The 22,121-nt window shown below is 41.2% G+C and overlaps 1 protein-coding gene across 1 annotated transcript in view; it reads right to left on the minus strand.

Moving 5' to 3' along the window:
* The window catches only part of ADAMTS3 (ADAM metallopeptidase with thrombospondin type 1 motif 3), a 233,316-nt gene that overhangs the window by 10,906 nt on the left and 200,289 nt on the right, over positions 1-22,121 (minus strand). Inside the window, exon 21 of the mRNA XM_075608092.1 lies at positions 10,471-10,588. Within this exon, the coding sequence (XP_075464207.1) occupies positions 10,471-10,588 (118 nt within the window). The remainder of the gene's footprint in view (positions 1-10,470; positions 10,589-22,121) is intronic.

Below are 22,121 nucleotides of genomic sequence, written 5' to 3' on the forward strand. Positions count from 1 at the left end.
TATGTCAGTCTCTATCTTCTCCATCCGTTGATCCATCTTCTGCATCCGTTGATCCATATTTAGCATGGTCTCCAGAAGCAGATCTATCTTTACCAGCATAGTAGAGTTCCCGGGGATATCCACACTTAACCCATTCAGCATGCGGTCTAACGAGCTGGTTCTTGTGCATGGGGTGCTGTGGACATCTTGGTGGATGGGTGCTACGGAGGGTGAGATGGGGGTTCCATGGAGAGAAGCGGCAGCGTCGTCGAAGAAGGATGGATGAGGTGACCTGTGGATTTCCGGGAGAGAAGCGGCAGCGTCGTCGAAGAGGGATGGAGAAAGTGACCTGTGGATTTCCGGGCGAGAAGCGGCAGAGTCGTCTAAGCGTAATGGAGAAAGTGACCCGTGGATTTCAGGGGCACCAGCGGCAGCGTCGTCGAAGAGCAGTGGCGAAGATGGCCTGTGGGTTTCCGGGAGAGCGGCGGCAGCGTCGTGGACGAGTAGTGGAGAAGATGGGCTGTAGATTTCCAGGAGAGCAGCGGCAGAGTCATCGAAGCATAAACAAGGAAGTGGCCTGCGGGTTCGATGGGTTGGCTTCCATTTGTTTTGCGTTGTGTGTACATCACCGAATTTCTTCTTGACATAATAAGGCTTATGTGTTTTAAAACCCTTAGCCTTTGGGGTCAGCAGAAGGTTTACTTTATTAGCCTTAGCCTGTCGCTTTGGCCTTGGCTTGGAAACGGCTGCCGCCGCCGCCTTTCGCTTTTTCTGCATGACAAGCACGGCAGAGGCGAGTGGGTTCCTGCGTCCGTAGAATCGCGGTTGATCCATGGAAGCACAATGCCGTATCTGGACAAGGGCAAGTTCAGATAAAGATCATCGAGTGGTGGGCTATGCAAAGTGTGTAACCTTTTATGCATTGCGATGAGGTACAGGTGTTGAAAGTGGGCGTACTCCAATGTGAGTCATTAACGTATAAATACACCATCCATTTTGTGGATTTACTGCACATTGAATACACATCGACTTGTGTTTGTATTTCTTTCTACTCGCAGCAATGCCTGTTAAAAAGATTTAAAAGGATCTCAGCATGAGAATTAAAGCTGCAGTTCAGTCAATATCCTGCTTGTGTGTTTTTTTTAATAAATCAGTTCTATAGTAAGAAAAAATACTTTTAGCATTTTCTGTTTTTAAAAAAACAACTTTGAAAGACCAAATTTCTTGTATTCTATTTTAACAGCCATTTGCTAAGGCACTGCCCCTTCATGTCCTGTCACAAGCTCTGGCACACCCCTTTGTCAGCCCTGCCCTCCCTCTAGCACATGTCAGTGCAGGAGTGATCATGAATATTCATGAGCTTCCACTGACTGGCAGAAGCAAAAAAAAACATATGCCAGCTCTAATTATGTCACCAAATTTCGCCTATCAATACATGGAGAACGAATTGACTGGCAGCAATACATTTCTTAAGGTAATTAGAGATTGCACACATGAATCTATTGAAGTAAAAAAAAAAAAAAAAAAGACTGAACTGCAGCTTTAAAGAGATGTACACGAGCGGACAACGAATTGCAGATATCCAACACTGGTTAGCTGCTTCTGGCCTCGTTGTGCCATCAACCACCGTGTGCTATCATGCACATGGAAAATCCAGACAATGCACAAGGACACCAACGGTAACTAACGCGTAAGTATATCATACAGTATATCTATTATTGTTTATATTGCTGCATATTAATAGAACTATATATTGTGTAGATCTATCTAATTTTATAGTTATTTCGGTATATTTATATAACTACAGTATACATATTGTTTATATTGCTGCATATTAATAGAACTATATATTGTGTAGATCTATCTAATTTTATAGTTATTTCGGTATATTTATATAACTACAGTATATCTATTTTGTATATTGCTGCATATTAATAGAACTATAAATTGTGTAGATCTATCTAATTTTATAGTTATTTCGGTATATTTATATAACTACAGTATTTATATTGTATATATTGCTGTATATTAATAGAACTATATATTGTGTAGATCTATCTAATTTTATAGTTATTTCGGTATATTTATAAAACTACAGTATATCTATTGTGTATATTGCTGCATATTAATAGAACTATATAGTGTGTAGATCTATCTCATTGTATACTATTTTTACTGCAAATAATGTGCTGTGCTTGTGGCCTACTGCACTGTAACTTACCGGATTGTTGTTTTTCTGTACATTGTAGGGAGACAACTCTTCTGGTCGACAAAATAAGTGAAGAGAATGATGAGAAGAGTGCATTAAGGGTCAAATACACTCTGCAGCAAAATCACAATCTCACTGTATCCGAGACCAGCATAAAGAAGATGAGACGCAGAATTGGATGGAAATATGGACGTGTGAGGTTAGTACTGGACAGTACAGGAGGTAAAAGTGTTGTTTAAGAAACTGTACTGTACCTCTAAAATGATGTATTCCTTGTCATTATAGAGCGTACCCTATGATAAGGGACGTTAACAAAATCAAGACAGTGGTCCAGGCCCAGGCATGGATCGACAGTGGAGAAACTTTCCAGGATTGCATCTTCACTGACGAGTCTACTGTTTCACTGGAGACATTTGCCACCTTTGCATTCCACAAAAAAGGTTGCATATCTACAGGTATGAAGCCGCGTCCAAAACACCCAGTGAAGATGCATGTGTGGGTGCCATCTCTAGGCGTGGACCAGGATGCATCGTCATCTTTGAAGGTACAGTAAAATGTATGTCACACGCTTTTGCCTTACGCACTGTACTGTACTAGTGTGCAGTTTTTTGAGCACTTTTCTTTTCTTGTTATAGGAATCATGAATAAAGCTTTCTTCCAAGAGAAAATTGTGCCTGAGATTGTGGAATACATCACACGTGAGTTCCCGGATGGTCACCGTTTCTACCAGGACAACGATCCGAAGCACACCGCGTCAACAGCGCATATCCTTGAGCGCGGTATCAACTGGGTGAAGAAGCAAGCGGAGTAAGTCCTGTAACCGTGTCCCATTTTATCCCACTGTTTTTACTGTGTCCTGTATCTCTTAAACGAATTGTCCTTTTTTTTCCCCCTTCAATGACAGATCGCCAGACTTCAATCCTATCGAAATGGTCTGGCATGAGCTGAAGGACTATATCCGAAAAGTCGTGAAACCCTCCAAAAAGGATGAGTTGGCGCAAGGCATACTGAGTTTTTGAAACGATGTACTCACCGTGGAACGATGCAATAAATATATTGACCATATTGCGACTGTGTTGCCCATTGTGATCGCGCATAATGGGCAAGCATCAGGAAGGTAGTATGGTATAGTACTGTACTGTAGTATTGTAAGTACAGTATGATACAGGTAAGTATGGCACAGATTTTTTCTTTCCTAGTAGTCAGAGTATACAGTAGTTCCAGTATAGACTAGTTTGACAGTACTACACTGGCGACACACTTTATTCGAGCTCGGCTAGTCCCACGAATTCGGGTATACCCGGGTGTATTGAGGTTTGTGACTGTTTTCTGCCCGAGTGCATTGGGTTATTTTATAGGAAGGGATTGAAGCATTTTATTCCCGCTGGCTGCAATACTGCACAGTATATATATATATACTGCATTACAATTCATGAATTTATGCCATCTGGTAGACACGCGAAGCATTGCAGCCTATTAAATCCTAATCATTATCATTTAACAGATCAGCCGCCCGTCAGCCAGGCATGAACCCAGGCTGGGAAGGCAAATGCAACGGGGCTTGTCAGAGTTGAGGAGCGGCGCATTCCAGGTATCTGCCAGGTACATACTGGGTATTTGCTCGAATAAAGTGTGTCGGTGCAGTAACTGCATACTGTAGTCCAATATGGAGTAGCTATACAGTACACAATGCCATAACACAGTATGCACCTAACTGCTCAATTATTTTCTTTCCAGAGAGAGCAGCACCAGCCATCTGGTTACGAAGTATTTAACAGTAGTCACAGTATACAGTAGTTCCAGTATAGACTAGTTTGACAGTACTATACAGCACACAATGCCATTATACAGTATGCACATAACTGCACTAATTTTTTGTTTTCTTGTCTTTTCAGAAAAAAAGGATGGACTGGGGGAGAGGGGGGTATCGTGTAAAGTCTGTGAACTGTTTGTACAGTTTAGTGTACAGTATCTAAACTGCAGTCATGATGTACACAAAACCTTTACTCTCTCAATGAACTACTGTACTGTACACAGACTGAGGGAGAAGATAAAGACGGAAAAAATTATATTACTATACAGGCATACCCCGCTTTAAGGACACTCACTTTAAGTACACTCGCGAGTAAGTACATGTCGCCCAATAAGCAAACGGCAGCTCACGCATGCGCCTGTCAGCACGTCCTGAACAGCAATACCAGCTCCCTACCTACACCGAAGGTGTGCGCAAGCGGGGAGACTATAGAGCCTGCTACAAATGCCTTATTTACATCAGTTATGCACGTATATGATGATTGCAGTACAGTACATGCATCGATAAGTGGAAAAAAGGTAGTGCTTCACTTTAAGTACATTTTCGCTTTACATACATGCTCCGGTCCCATTGCGTATGTTAATGCGGGGTATGCCTGTGTAGCCCCGAGGTAAATTTGAGCTGTCTGGCCCCTTTCCGCGAGTGCCGTGGGGTCGCGGGTGCCGCCGGAGGCAGCGGTGGACCCGCCGGCACTTCGCGAGGGTGGGGGCCAGAGCAGGGAGCCGCGCAAGGTATTGCGGCGCAGGCCGGTTGCCGGCTCGGGGGCTTGAAGAGAGGGCGCCGCCATTGCGCGTTAGTTCGCGCATGCGCGGTAGGGCGGAAGCGCGCGATAGGACTCCAGGGATAGGGAGAGATCGCGTGAGAGTAGGGAAGTGTAGAGGGAGATTGAGGCGGCCATTAGGGGTTCGCGCATGCGCAGGGCAAGTGCGCACGCGGCCCCAATGCTTTAGGCAGCCCCTGGGGACTACAACTCCCAGGAGGCTTAGGGAGACAGAGGTCAGGTGCTCCCTTGCGGCCAATAGGGCTGGAGGAAGCTCAGCCCGGGAATATAGATACATTTCCCGGGCTTTGCAGAGTCAGTCAGGCAGAGGAGAAGGAAGGAGTAGGAAGGGTGCAGGGAGCGTGTGGCTCCTGTACCAGGTAAGGGTTCTCCCTAGATCCCCAGGCAGGCCCCAATTCCCGGTAAGGGCAGGGGGTAACTGAAGAGGGACGGCCCTAACTAGGGAGGTCACCCTTAGGACCGGAAGGTGCAAGTTTGGCAGTACCACAGCGGAGAGGGCTGTGGGCACTGGCAAAGAGGCACAGTGTGCAAGCAGTGGAATTGCTGCAGGTTCCAGTGAATGGTGTGTATCATTCAGGTAGCTGTGTGTGCGTGCAGCTGTGTGTATGTGTCGCTGCATGTGCTGGGCGCAGTGTGTGCAGCGTGTGTGGACCCCTGCAGGCTGACAGTGTGAGCTGTATGTTGGCTGCAGGTGCTTTAGGAGTATCTAGTGAATAGTAGATACAGATAGGACTGGGTAGCTAGGGAAGGGGGGCAGGTTATGGTTCCACAGGCCCTAGGAGTTCTCCCTAAGCCATCCCAGGTTGCGGTTCATCAGGGACAGGCCCTAGGTTAGGGTTGCTGTCACTCTAGGAGTAGTTAGTGATAGGAAGGGATTGCGGCGGTTGCTGTTCCCATGCGGTTGGTGTTGCCGTGATCCGGTTGCAGTTCCCGTGGAGCGGTGGGACCCTCGTTGGGGTCTACCGGCAGAAGTACCTGGAAAGGATCAGACGGACGTCTGACCCTTTGAGAAGTGTGTGGCGGTCCCGAGCATCGGAGTGCTCGGAAGGTACATCTGAAGTATTATAAGTGCACCAACTGGGCCCTAGCTTAATTTAGTGACTGCGCAGTCACCCACGACCTCCGTAGGATTGCGGGACATTGGGTGTGGGGGATCACAGGACACTGGGTGGGGAACACCAGACATTGGGCTGAGGTGATGCGGATAGAGCATCTGGTTATGTTATGTGATGTTATGTAATGAGTTATATGTGTGTGTTAAGTAAAGTGTTAGTTATTGGTTTATCGTATACGTGTGTTATTGTATTTCTTACCCAGGGCTATCTTTCATAACGGGGATCCTGGGTAAGTGGAGGCGCTGCACCAGGTAATGGTAAGGGTTTCCCCAGGCTCCCAGCTAGCGGAGGCTCAGATCTCCTGGAGCCACAGGTGTTATGCAGTTACCAGTAATCCCTTAGAGCAGGTGTGTTGCGGGGAAAGGAACCGGTTAGACCACGAGGGGCCAATGTGAGATTGGGTGGGTCGGCCGGTTCACAAAAAGGGTTACACCTGTATATATATATATATATATATATATATATATATATATATATATAATTATATATTATATATTATTAATTAATATTATTATCAATGTGCATAATTCATGATTATCCACCGGCCCTCAATTTCCATCTGACAGAAGAACTTAATAAAGACTGCATTTTGTATTATTCATGATTGTTTTTATATATTTTTTTTGTTCCTGATAAAATAAAATAAATATTTATTTATATTCATGATAATCATAATCATTGACAACCCCCCCCCCCCACACACCTACACCAAAGAAAAAGAAAGAATGACAAAAAGTGGTAATTTACTGCATCAACAACATGAATCAGATAATGTTTTTTTTAACTCTCAATTTCACAGTGCTGTGCAAATCAAATTTACATATCAAATTCGAGAAGGGATTTTCAAAAGCGTTACCGTAAACAAAGCCTCAAAGGGTTGGGGGGGGGTGGATGGGGGAGTCATGTGCAGTAATCATCAGCTAGCTCCCTTCCCAAAGAGGATTACAGAGAGGTGACTCTAAGACAACAATAGGAAAATTAGGCACGCAGGCGCAGAGAGGCGATGCTCGGCTAGGGACGGATTAAAAACACAATGGCAAGCTTCAGAAACTGAATGACTCTGTAGAGGTGTCTGTCGATAAGAGTTTCAAATCCTTGAGCGAGCCTTGTGTGTGTGCGTGGGGGAGGGGGTACAGGGTACAGCTGCATGAAGGATTAGCTGTACTGCAGTTCAAAGAAATGGCATATTTCAAAAGGCAGGTCATCATAATAATTTGATCCCTACACCCCCAAATACAGTACATAAAAAGCACACAAATCAACCATGTGCAGTCAAATGCACAGTGTCGCAGTCAAAAGCTACAGCACAGATTGAATATCGTAATATCAAGATGATTTAGGCAGGCTTGTGGAGAAAATAAAAATAAAAAATGAGGAGAAAAAAAAATATTTATTTTTTTTGGTCACTCTTGAACTTCGCAAGCAAGCAGTGGTGAATTTACAGACGCATGCTTGTGGAGAAAATAAAAATAAAAAATCACTCTTGAACAGGAATGTGATTGAAACCAAAAAGACACACATTCAAAGGAATGGTTTGGGAGAGGTGTACTGCACTGTAGAGAAGATAAGAAGTTGAAATACCCTGCAGTGCTGTAAATTATCCTGTGTGTGCAGGGGTGAGCGAGGGGAGAGCGCTGTATACTGTATGCCAAAATGTGATACTGTTACAGCACACGCCTATGCGTTTCAACAATTTTCAAATGAGACATACAGCACAGCAAATGCATGTATAAATATGAAAATTTACAATTACTGCGCGCGCACACTCAGACTGTGTACTGACGTAGGTTGAACTGCTAAAGTATTAGACTTCGAAAACAACAGCTCGCGAACGCCCCCCTGAGTTTTTAGACGATATTGCAGTAAGCGATAATTACACAAAGCCACAAAGTACCACAGGCAGTACAACATTTTGTCAAGAAAATATCTCCGCCCGCAGCTTTTCTGATCTTAAAAAGGCAGAGATGTTTACTTAATAAGAACTCAGTACTTTAAATGTACTATATCCTAAAATACTAATGCTTGTGTTTCGAATTCTGAGCAATTCTCAGATTTGTCACATTTTAAAGCAGCAGTTCAAGCAATATCCTACATGTGTTTTTTTTTTAAATAAATCAGTTCTGTACTATGATAAAATACTTGTAGCATTCAAAATTAAAAAAAAAAAATTTGAAGACATTTTTAATATTTCTAATATAGGAAGCATTTCCAAAGTGACAGCCCCCTTCCCCTTCTGATAGGCTCTAGCTCTTGAGCCCCACCCTCTCTCTAGCAGTGCACCAATTGTATCTAGGAACTGTCTAGTCAATCATATTCCAGGAACTACATTGACCAAAATGCTGTGCAAGAACTAAATTAGAGAGCCCCGAGCAAGCGATTGACTACAAGAGAACAGATCGATCTGGAGCTTAGCTAATCACTTGTCAGTGTGCAGATTGTATTGATGCACATATTGAATGGGAATATATATACTGTATATATAAATATATATATATATATTTTAAAAAACAGCAGCTTGAACTGCAGCTTTAACAACCTGGATGTTCAATACCCTTTTAAATAAAACATCTTATACAAAAAGTGACTGCGTTGTTGACTGGCAAAATATATACTTTTGGAAAACCAACCGCTCAACTGTAATCCAAAATAAATAGTTGACTAGGGTGCATAGGGATATAGCATATATAGAACCAACAAAAATTTAAGACAGACTGCCTGCACTGAATCCCATTCAAATAGCATTCAGGGTCTAGGTATATTAACGAGACTAAAATAGTATTATAGTATAATATATTGAGGGATCTGATGCATTACCCTTCTATGGGAATATTGATATTCCCTGACTATTTTAGTAACGTTAATATACCTAGACTTTGAGTACAATTTGAATGGGATTCAGTGCAGGCAGTCTGTCTTGCATTTTTGCTGCTTTGCTGATTGGAAAGTTCCATGTGTTGTGGGCATTGAGAAATGAACCTGAACTGCTAAACATTAAAATAAAATAAAAATACAGTGCACTGATTTAATATATACTATTTGCCATATTTAGCTGTAACTAACAATTAATATTGCGTTGTTAATATGCATTAACAACATATACATATTCTATTAATCCTATCCAGTTAGCAATAGAATTGTATCGCCATCTAGTGTTTACATGATCACTTTAAAGCAATAGTCCAATCTGTACAATCTCATTTCTAAGTACAACATAAGTAAATGAAAGCTGGGATTCCATTGACAAAAGTTTGATTACATTTTTCTTTTCAAAATATTAATAACTATAAATCCACATGCTCTTAAGGCAACTGAAGGGATTCTAAATATGCTTCTTAGAAGACATGAAAAACTGATCAAAATGCATACTGTACATACACTTTTTAATATTTTTGGGGCTAAATTTGATTCCTGATTTTTCAGAAATCATATATTTTCGGTATGAATTTGCTGTTTCGCCAATGAATCCCAGTCACAATTTGCTGGAAATCCGCCAACAATTTTTTTTTTTTTTTTTTACATGATGCTATCTCCCATTCAGACTTTAACATTCGAATTTTGATCGGGAGGGGATAGAGAGAGAGGGGGTTCAAATGGGAGTTAGTACGCAAACTCAGGAAAAAGCTTTTCACATCTCTAATTCTTATACAAATTTTACCCATGCAGTTCCTTATGACTTGATTACGTACTGATAACGATACTTGCAATGCGTATAAAAAGATATTGGAAGCAAAGACCGAATGCACAGCCAATGGGTGAAGATTTGCAGTGAGTCCGGACAACATACACCATCAGCTGGATGAAATCTTTGTTCCTCTCTGCACTGGTCTGTAGCTTAACCAATAGGAAAGGGCATGGCAACTTCATGTGACCTCTACACGTTTCGCACTAGCGTGCTTCGTCAGACAAAGCCTTCACCGGGCTGCTCTTACAATATCTTTTTATACACATTGTAAGTGTTGTTATTATATATGGTCTACATGTTTTTATATTCTGCTGTCCTTTAGGGGTGCACAATCTTTTTCCCTTGTGCCCCCCTGCTGGCTCTTCCCCCCTCATCGCGCCCTCCCCTTAACTTGGCTCCGGCATTCTGATGTGACAACGTCATGGCAACACGGCATCACATGACCCCGCTGCATCATTTGATTTCGCTTTGCCATGGCGACGCATCGTCAGAAGCCATCTGAGTCAAGGTAGGTTACAAAATTCTTCGCTGCTCCCCCAGCATTTAATTTAAATGCCTTCGGGAAGTGCGCAGGGACTCTGTAACCGCCGCACCCCCTGCAGAGAATTTTGTGCCACCCCTGGGGCGTGCACCCCCAGTTTGCACACCCCTGATTTAGAGGACCTTTTAAACCAATAGAACAACTATTTAAAAAATGGCTTCTCAGTGCGCTTTCTGATTTTTGTCTTTATTTTCCATATGCAAACATCTTATATTTATGTTTGCAATAAAAAAATGTACAGGTTATCTCCTTCATAGAGGTTGCAAGCTAATGCTATTCAATTATTGATTTTTTATCCATGTAAGATATACTAAACCACTGATTGAAGAAGGGTTATGTTTAATACATACCATTACAAGGAGTCAGCTTGCAAATCCTTACAGACTCGGGTTTCTCTCCATCACATTGGTCACCAGCACGGCAAAGGACTTGTCTAACTTCAGTCCCCTCACCACAAGTCACAGAACACTGCATGGAAAGTGAAAGAGCATATGTAAAAATTGACAACGTTGTATACCATAGATAGTGTAAGTCATAGTAGATATAGCTCCAATATATCTACCAATAAAAAAGATATCACTCCTCTGTCCTGGGAGGAAAATATATTTCCTCCATGATATAATAAGGAAGAAAGAAACCTCCCGCTCGCCTAAGGAAGTGTGGTGATCTGGGTGCATTATGGTATTGAAAGCATAACGAAAAAGGGAGGAACCCTTCCTAGAAGATAGGACGGGAAAAAAGAACCCAAATAGCATGCACTCACAGATCTAATGTATTGAATGATAACAGTATGAACTCAGGGGTGCATAGATATGCAATGAGGACAAAGCGTACGTTGGAGTAAAGCCCTTGAGACAAAATGTATTGTAATTGGGTAAATTAAAATATTTTTAATGAGCAAAAAACTAAAATTGGTAGGGGCACGACAAAAAATGTTACAAATACAGCATATCTAGTATAGATGTAGGCACCATCCACTACTAAAGGAGGCTGTAAGTAACAATGGAGATTAGTATCCACTATGTTGAGACCACCAGAGCACTAGTGATATTGGTGCGCAACATTAATATAAAGGACCAATGGTAGACAATGTCTGGTGAGAGATCTTGATATACTACTATCTATGACTACACCAGCACTGAGCTAAAATACAATATTCCAAAGGCTAAGGCATTATATTTTTCATACTGTCATTCTTCATTATTGCCTTATTCCAATAGGCTCTATGCTGGTACTAGTCCTTTTCATTTATTGTTTGATACACTAATTAACAGGTGAATACTTCACCAGTATATGATTGAGTAGTGACAATTGTTTACAATCATTAACAAGTAACCAAGTTACATGTATATGATTGATCTAAGACTTCACTAGTAGCTGTTAGTCTGGGGATACTTAATTGACTTGCATTAGCCATCAGGATATGCTATACTCGCACATCTACACCATCTGGTTACTATGATATAGCCATTGTGAGACCAGGCATCATTTATCAACTTATAATTGACACTGTCTGCCTATATATACTCTGTTTATGTGATAGCACTTCTCTCACCAGACATTGTCTACCACCAATATCACTAGTGCTCTGGTGGTCTCAACACAGTGGATACTAATCTCCATTGTTACTTACAGCCTCCATTAGTAGTGGATGGTACCTACATCTGTCCTAAATATGCTGTATTTTTAAAAAAAATTGTCGTGCCCCTACCAATTTTATTTTTTTGCTCATTAAAATAATTTTAATTTACCCAATTACAATACATTTTGTCCCAAGGGCTTTACTTCAACTTACTCTTTGTCCTCATTGCATATCTTTGCACCCCTGAGTTCCTACTGTTATCATTCAATACATTAGATCTGTGAGTGCATGCTATTTGGGTTCTATTTTCCCGTCCTATCTTCTAGGAGGGGTATCTCTCTTTTTCGTTATGCTCCATGACAGAAAAACTCTATTTGGTTATGCTCGATCAGGAGTGGCCCATAGAAAACCTGCAACGTCATGACAACATCAGGAAATGACATTGCAAATTTCTATTGTTGATCTTGTGGTCATATTTTATCGTTTTTGTGTTGAAATCGGCACAAATATCTCAGGAACTGGGGGTCCCTAACAGTTATGGGTCCATAGATAATCTCCAGTTCAGGTAGATTAAAAAAACCATACTTAATTTGGAGGGGTTTGCCCAAGTGCATCACTGATAAGAAGGTATCTGACCAGGTAAGTGCAACAACAGTAACCCAAAGTACAAACATACGGTACAGTAGGTTATATGACTCATAAAATGCTGGCAATTGGTGATAAATCTCATTGGAAGTCAAACAGTACTGTAATAGTAACTGAAAACTATTTTAACTTTATTTTACTAAATATGTTTAAAAAATGTTTTAGTAACTCCTATGAGTTTAAAAAGCAAAGTTTGTTATGCAAAACTGTGGAACAGATTTCTTATATATAAAAAATTTATTACATACAATAGGGATTTTATGTTTGATAAGTCTGTTTCAATATTTCACACCAGACAGCGTTTGGAACAGCATATGGCCCCATTTCAGTTGTTATTAGGCATGGAGTGATTTGAAATGTGATCCAGGGCCTGCTTAGAAATAGCATTAGACATAAATCAGCTTGTTCAGTAAGCACAAATATTGTTTATATCAATATTTCTCCAATATAGCAGTCATTTGCAAGATGCCAGAATGAAGTACACTGTATGAGATCAGAAGGCAAAAAATAAAGTAAAGACAATGCGTACAAACGAATTGCAAACTATCTAGGCATCAATCAGAAAGTACAAAACCCCAACATATCAAATTGGTTAGTTGTAGGGATGTGTGACATTTTTGCTGAATTCATAACCCCTTTGTTTGCAAACAAACCCCCACCATGCAATAAAAGTCAACGTGCAAGTCATATGGCCCTTTATATACTGCCATTTGAGCAAAATCCTGTTGAAAAGTGTCGAAATGAGCAAAACAAATTGAGCAATGTAACATACAAATAAATTGTCCCAGGCGCTGTGAATAAAGTCCAATGAACCCCAATACCGTGAACCAATTGGGCAGTCTTTGGTAAGGCTTCCTATGCCAGATAGATGATCCTGATAGTTTGGTGGACAGGCAGGGGTGTTGTCTGATCTGGTATTATGATGTTTCTGTAATCATAGAGAAAAAAGACAGCAGGACACGCACATGGCGTGGTATGGCTTTTTTCAATCACCCCCCTGCTTAGAACCCTGAAATCCTACTTACAGGATGAGGGCTCTCAGGTACAGTTGAGAGAATCTGTGCCTCACGTCTTCATCCCTCACAGCGTCTCACGGATCCACGTGGTCTGGTCTGCAGGGATCCCCTTACTCGGCGTTGATGGTACCAGGAATGGGGTACTCCAGCACTCCCACAGATGATATCATGCGGGGGGAGGGGGGGTTGGAGACGGGGAAAGATTGTGGAAATAGACTAGTGTGATAACGTACAGGGTATTTATTAACACACACAAACACGATAAAATCACACTTACAATATAAAAGATTGATGAGCTCCGCTCAAAATGCCGTCCGCAGCTTGTGCAGATCCCAATGTTGCTCAGGGAACGGTCGCCACACGCTGTACTCGAATTCCGGATCTCGAGTGACGTCAGCAGTGGGGCGGACCGGGACTCTCCTCACACTAGGAACTACGGGTGCCCGGGCAGCTCAATTCACTAGGCTCCTCCTCCCTACGCGTTTCGTGACGTGTTGTCACTTCCTCAGGGGATATTGGAGCCTAGTGGATAGGCTATTTATGCTAATTTCAGGTAGAGAGCCCTCCTATAAGTGGGACGGACTGGGCGTGATTACAATGAGTTACATTCAACTGCGATCGTGGTAATGGCAGATTGGGATCAATGTTAAAACATACATCATCAATTTTGGACCCTTGTCATAGCATATGGTTTAAAAAAACAGCCTACATTTCTAGTGAATTGATTAGTAAATAAAACATCTTATTGATCAAATCTTAGGAAATCACCTTGATGGTTTAAAAACATCTATAGTGTATAAGAGATCATTCAAAACATTGTGTACCAATTGAATGATATTCTTATGCAGTACATATACATATACAGTTGTTATGATATATAAATTAAAAAAAATTTAAACAACAATTTTAAAAACAAATAAGCAGAGTTCAGTGTACTGGTACACAGATTTTAAAATGAGCAGTAAAAGTCTGGTGATCACTCAGTTATACTAAAATGATCAAAACCCTAATGAATTCACTGGTCTTTTAAAAAAGCTGCCAGGTCGAAATCGATATTAAGGCCGAGGGGGGACAGTGTCTTCAGTACATAGATCCAATAACTTTCTTTTTTGGATACTAAATTAAGTCTGTCTCCCCCCCGCCAACTGCTTTTTGGGTTATCGATCCCTACACACACCAGACCCTCTGGGTTCTGGCCATGGTGTGTTTTAGAGACATACAAGCAATGGGGGAGCGTGGGATTAGAAAAACATTTGACAATAAAAAACAATAAAATACAATAAAATTAATGTGGTTACAACAATATTGCTGGGGGTTGGTGAAAATATTAAATACACTTACACGGCCATGTGCAAGCGGACACGGTAATGTGGTTTCTTTAAGCAATTCCAGTCACTCCCAACAACAGGTAATGGTGGTTTAGAGGGTTTTGAAATAAATATATAAATATATCTGTACTCACACGGCCATGTGTGAGTCCTTGCAGGAAATTGGTAACTTTGGGGTTAAATTAACCCATCTGCATCTCCCCCCAGTGTAGACTCTTCTTTGTTTGCAACCAACGTGGGATTCTAACTCCAGTCTTGGGCATCAGATGGGGACTATACATACATAGTGGTTGGACCCCTGGCCTCCTCGTGCAGTCCAGGATACAGTTTAAGCAGCCGTTATTGCCAATCACGCGTCCGTGATGCAGGAGGAAAAAAAAAAAAACTTTTTCTCCTTATCTGCAATGGCTGCCTGGTTGATCCGGCTACGGGAGCCACGTTGGGCCAAATTCAGCAGGAACTTTAGAGCTACGCGTTTCGTCGAATCATCGACTTCCTCAGGCTCATATTCTGACGTGGAGGGGGTCTCTGAGTTTTATAAACCCCCTGTGTAATCAAAGTCTAATTGGGGCGGGCTGTGTTTAATAAAGCCCTAATTACAAAGTTTTTTGTTTTTTTTTATGTTTTTTTTTTTTTTTTTTTTTATAAACGAGATTTACATAATTCATGTTCTGTAATCACACTGTCTTGCCTTTTAGAATTGGTTTAAGTTAAAACATTCTTGTATACTTAAATTAATATCCCTAACCATCAGGGGTTAATAGATGACTGCAATAAAATACATACTTGTTGATTATTTAATGAGATAATTTTATCAGAGTATTGTCAAATTTATTTGTAAACTTCACACACATTTAAACAATTTTATACAAATTCTACTAAAATTAAAATTCACAGGTATTTTGGTTTTAAGACCTCCAATGGGGTCCATCTAATCATATGTCAGAATTGGTCATCTGGTGATAATAGTTCAAAGTGTACTTGCTCCTTGAACCTCAACATTTAGATAAAAAATTCTTACCATGTAGATTTATAAACACATATAAATTAGTTAGAACATTTTGGCTATCAAAAGTGCCCAAATCCTTTAATATAAAAAGTAAATTACCCATCCCCGTCAGGGTTATACATTGGTTAAAAAACAATTATAAATGGATCATACGCAATATGTTCCATTTTAAAAATTAATCACTTTTGTAATAGTCGCACAAAATATTATTATCATTCTAAATCTAAAAGCTATGAACTAAAAATCTAAAAACAAGACTGACAACTAAAAACTAAAACTAAAAAGGGAACTGACGCTGGACAAAGAAAATCTAGGGAACTAAAGGGAGCTGTAACAGAATGGAACTGTAAATGAATGGAACTGTAAAAGAAGAAGGGGAGAGGGGAAATACAATCAAACCCACATCTAATCCAATTTTCTTATGGTTCTAGATAGGGGTAAAAAGTTCCTCCCTCATAACTCTATATAGTTTAATGAATGCCTCAGTAGCCCAGTAAAATTTAATTAAATTTATTCAATTGAAAGCGGCGATATCGAGGTCGACGTTGAGGCCTGAGGGGGACATGGATTTCAAACGGTATATCCAAAACGTCTCCCTCTGCCGTAAACGTCTCAATCTATCACCCCCCTCCAATTCTCAGGGACCACTTCTAATCCCCTATAAAGTAGTCCTGAGGGGTCCCCCCCATGTTTCTGGATAAAATGAAGGGGCACACTATGGGTGGTCATTCCCCTTCTTATATTGCCCAAGTGTTCCAGTATGCGGGTCCTAAGACTTCTTATGGTCCGGCCCACATACTGGAGTCCACATGGGCATTGGAGCATATATACCACGTATTTGGTTTTGCATGTGATGAATTGTTTGGTCTTGAACCCCTCGTTTGTAACATTTGAGCTGAATTCTATTTTATCAGTCATCGCATGCTTACAGGCCTTGCATTCAAAACACTTAAAAAAAACCATCGGTTTAGGTAACCAGTTATTGTTTTTAATCTCAGTTTCCTTCCTGTATACGCTGGGCACTAATTTGTTTTTAATGTTCTCCGCCCTTCTGAAGATAACACGGGGTGTTTCTGGCAGATAGTCTTTTAATAGTGTATCTTTGCACAGCACGTGCCAATGTTTCATTAAAATCTTTTTAATATTATGGGCCTCGTTGTTATATCTTGTTATGAATGGAACGATGTTATTGGTGGTGTCTCTTTTTTGCTTGGGTACCATCAGTTCTTCTTTATTTAAATTCAGAGCTCTCATATGTGCTTCTGCAATTAAATCCTGTTTATACTGCCTTTCTTCGAATCTGGTTTCCAGAACTCCTGCTTGTTCTCTATATATCTCAACCTCTGAGCAGTTCCGTCTAATTCGTCTGAATTGTCCGAACGGAATATTCTTTAGCCATTTTTGATGGTGGCAACTGCTGTTTAGTAAAAAGTTATTAGCATCAACTTCCTTGAAATAGGTCTTGGTTTTGAGAATATTCTTCTCAATGTAGATGGTTAGGTCAAGGAAGTTGATGCTCTCTGTACTCATCTCTGATGTGAAACTCAGATTAACCTCATTGTTATTAATATAGGTCAAGAAGAGTTTAAGATTTTCCTCGCTCCCCTGCCAAATGATGAGCACATCATCGATGTATCTCTTCCAGAGGACCAGGTTTGCTCCGTATGGGTTTTCCGACCAGATGTTGGTCTCTTCCCAATGTGCCATGAAGGTGTTGGCATAGCTTGGAGCAAACCTGGTCCCCATAGCGGTCCCGCATTTTTGCAAGAACATGGACCCATCAAACCAAAATAGGTTATGAGACAGAATAAACCTTATTCCATCTAGTAGAAAACATTTTTGTTCCTGTGGGACTGATGGGTCTTTCTCCAGCGCAAATGCCACCGCTGCACACCCATCCTCATGCCGTATTGATGTGTACAAAGACGTCACATCACAGGTCACTAATATGTAGTCTTCTTGCCACTTAATTGTTGATAGTATGTTTAGGACTTCTAAAGTGTCCTTTAGATAGGCTTTTGCGCTAGTCGCGTACTTCTGTAAGTATATGTCAACATATTCAGAGAAGTTCTGTGTCAGAGACCCGATACCCGATATAATGGGTCTACCTGGTGGTCTCTGACGGTTTTTGTGGATCTTGGGTAAAAAGTAGAACACTGGTTTTACTGGTTCAGATTTGAAAAGATAGTTGAACTCCTTTTCACCCAAGATCCCTACGTCCCTTGCTTCACTCAAAATCTGTTTTAGTTCCTCCTGGTATGCCTTTGAAGGATCTTGTGTCAACCTCTCGTAGGTTGTCTCATCACCTAGAATACGGAGACACTCAAAGAGGTAATAACTGGTGTCCATAATAACGACACCACCCCCTTTGTCTGCTGAATTAATTGTAATGCTAGTGTCTTCGCTGAGTGTTTTTAGAGCTTGCTTTTCCTCCTTTGTTAAATTTTCTCTATGCTTACCCTTTTTGGATGCAAGTTTTTCAAAATCGTCCATAACAAGTTTGTTAAACACCTCCAGATATTGCCCTTTGCAATGGGCTGGATAGAAGTTCGATTTATTCTTAAGGTTAGAGTGTATGAACACATCCTTGGGGGTAGCTACAATTTCTGATTCCTTCGTTGATTGATCTTGGCTACACCCTGGGGTACTTTTATTTATAAAAAATCTTTTTATCGTTAATTGCCGTAAATATTTTTGTGCATCGATAAAAAGATCGAAGCCACTAGGCCCCCGTGTAGGCGCAAAATTAAGTCCCTTCGCGAGTACCTGTGTTTGCACTTTGTCTAATGTTTTTGAACTTAAGTTAAAAACCCCTTTTAGCGTGCTGCTTTCTTGCTCCCTACATTTTCTTCTTCCTCTCTTCCCTCTCTGTCTCTTTTCCTTCCTTTCCCTTCCGGTGTCTCCGGTACCCCTGGGTCGTCCAGGCAAGAGAACCTGTTTTTTATCTCCACTGTTCCCTGTGGTGCCTGTTCTAAAAAAGAAACCCCAGCTCTGGGGCCTTCTGTGCGTTCCCAAATAGGGTTACTGGGTTCCTCATATTTGGTTCTCATTTCCCTGTGATCTCTTTCTTCTCTCCTATTCTCATACCTTTCCCTCGACAGTACCTCTCTGGAACGTCTTGGTGATCTTTCTCTCCTCGGTGAACGATCCCGCCTTACTGAACGGTCTCGCCTTGGGGAACGTTCCCATCTATAGCTACGGTCATCTCTGGTATACCTGTTATCTCTGTTATATGAATAATGGTCGCCTCCTCCCCTGCTATAGTAATTGGGATATCTTGGGATATAGTAATTGGGATATCCTGTGTGATCTTTATCATACCTTGAGGAACCCCCTTTTTTGTAGGTGTTCGCGGGATATTTCTCCCTCCGTCTATCTTCATGCTGATACCTAGACGTGGGTTTTTTATCATGAACATTCCCGCTACTATCTCCTGTTATGTCTTTTCTAGGTTTTATAGTTACAGGTTTGGCGGGACTTTTGTTAGTATCTAGAGGTTTAGGGGGTACTTTTTTGTCTTTCATGGTGTGTTTTAAAATGATTTGAGACACTATGAGTCTCGAGGCCCCTCTTAATGTTATAGACGTGTTCTGCGAACCGTCTTTTGAGGGGTCTCCCAGTGCGGCCTACATATTGCAGGCCGCAAGGACATTCTAATAAGTACACACAGAAGTTGGTCCTACAATTAATAAAAGTTTTAATATCAAAGCTAGTCCCTGTTACTCTGGATTGAAAGTGTTTTGTCTTTTTACTGTACTTGCAACCAATGCAGTTGGAGCAAGTGTAATACCCCTTTAGATCATTTAACCATGACACATGGAGATCTCTGAGGCCATCAATAGGACAGCTGGGAGAGAGGGAAGATTTCAAATTCCTGGCCCTTTTATAAACAATTTTTGGTTTATTGGGGAGGATTGATTTCAGGATAGGGTCTTTACGGAGAATGCCCCAATGTTTGTTAAAAGTCTTGGATATAATTGGGGCCAGCCCACTATACTGAGTGATAAAAAATGGAAACTGATCTGGGGTTTTGGGTTTAGAATTTCCCCCCATATCTTTGCTACATATTAGAGGCTCTATCTATTTTGTTAACTTCTAATATAGCTCTATCTAGTTCCTGATGTTTATATCCTCGTTCCATGAATTTAGTTTTTAGATCCTTGATCTGCTGATAATAGACATGATCTTCTGAGCAATTTCTCCTAATTCTTAATGCCTGTCCTTTCGGAATATTCCGCAGCCATTGGGAATGATGATGACTTGATGCCAACAAATATGTGTTCGCATCTACTTCCTTGTGGAAGGTTTTAGTGTGAACTGTATTGTCAGTCACATATAGGGATAGGTCAAGGAAGTTTATGGTGTTTTTATTATCATTGAACGTGAATCTTAAATTTCTTGAATTGGTGTTCAGATGAACTTTAAATTGTTCCAGTTTGTCAATAGGTCCCCTCCAGACACACAGCACGTCGTCAATATATCTTTTCCAGAGCACCAGGTTTGCCCCAAATGGGTTAGAGGACCATATGTGGTCCTCCTCCCATATGGACATAAATAAATTAGCGTAACTAGGGGCAAACCTGGTGCCCATTGCGGTACCGCATGTCTGGAGGAAGAACTGGTGGTTGTAACTGAAAAAGTTATGGGTCAGAATGAAGCTGATCCCATCCAGAATGAACTTCCTCAGTCTGTCGTCTACTCCACCGTCACGTTCTAAAACTCTCCTAATGGCGTCTATGCCCATCTGATGATCTATTACAGTATAGAGTGACACTACGTCGCACGTGACCCAACGCATGTCATCAGTCCAATCTAAATCCTGTATCAGGGTTAACACCTGTGAAGTGTCCCTTAGATAGGATGGGACTTGTACCACATATTTCTGTAAAAGATAGTCTAGGAACTGGGATAGGTTCGATGTTAAGGAGCCTATCCCTGATATGATTGGGCGGCCCGGGGGTCTGGTAAGGCTTTTATGTAACTTCGGGATGAAGTAGAACATCGGGATCCTGGGTTGTTCAATTGCTATGAACGCCATCTCCCTGATGGTAATTACCTCATCCCGAACTTCCTGATCCAAAAGTGTCTGTAACTCTAATTTAAACGGAACAGTCGGATTTGAGTCTAGCTTCAGATATGTGCTGTTATCACCCAGAATTCTGAGTGATTCCTCCTCGTAATAGGAAGAATTCATAACAACCACTCCCCCTCCTTTGTCGGCTGCCTTGATCGATATGTTCCTATTTGACTCTAGGGATTTAACCGCCTCCTTCTCCTCTTTGCTGAGATTTTGTTTAGAACATTTGAAGTTTACACTAGCTGCCTCTAAATCGGAGATGACCATCTGGGCGAATGTATCTACAAAGTTCCCCTTCATTCCTTTAGGATAGAAGGTGGAGGGTTTTTTAAACGGTGTAAGGGGAGGTTTGGTAACCACAGGGTTGAGATTGGGTGAGATAACTGTCCTACTAACTGCATCTTTGATGTAATACTTTTTGAGAATTCATTAGGGTTTTGATCATTTTAGTATACCTGAGTGATCACCAGACTTTTACTGCTCATTTTAAAATCTGTGTACCAGTACACTGAACTCTGCTTATTTGTTTTTAAAATTGTTGTTTAAATTTTTTTTAATTTATATATCATAACAACTGTATATGTATATGTACTGCATAAGAATATCATTCAATTGGTACACAATGTTTTGAATGATCTCTTATACACTATAGATGTTTTTAAACCATCAAGGTGATTTCCTAAGATTTGATCAATAAGATGTTTTATTTACTAATCAATTCACTAGAAATGTAGGCTGTTTTTTTAAACCATATGCTATGACAAGGGTCCAAAATTGATGATGTATGTTTTAACATTGATCCCAATCTGCCATTACCACGATCGCAGTTGAATGTAACTCATTGTAATCACGCCCAGTCCGTCCCACTTATAGGAGGGCTCTCTACCTGAAATTAGCATAAATAGCCTATCCACTAGGCTCCAATATCCCCTGAGGAAGTGACAACACGTCACGAAACGCGTAGGGAGGAGGAGCCTAGTGAATTGAGCTGCCCGGGCACCCGTAGTTCCTAGTGTGAGGAGAGTCCCGGTCCGCCCCACTGCTGACGTCACTCGAGATCCGGAATCGAGTACAGCGTGTGGCGACCGTTCCCTGAGCAACATTGGGATCTGCACAAGCTGCGGACGGCATTTTGAGTGGAGCTCATCAATCTTTTATATTGTAAGTGTGATTTTATCGTGTTTGTGTGTGTTAATAAATACCCTGTACGTTATCACACTAGTCTATTTCCACAATCTTTCCCCGTCTCCAACCCCCCCTCCCCCCGCATGATATCATCTGTGGGAGTGCTGGAGTACCCCATTCCTGGTACCATCAACGCCGAGTAAGGGGATCCCTGCAGAC

This window comes from Ascaphus truei, chromosome 1, assembly GCF_040206685.1.
Source record: "Ascaphus truei isolate aAscTru1 chromosome 1, aAscTru1.hap1, whole genome shotgun sequence".
Classification (NCBI taxonomy): domain Eukaryota; kingdom Metazoa; phylum Chordata; class Amphibia; order Anura; family Ascaphidae; genus Ascaphus; species Ascaphus truei.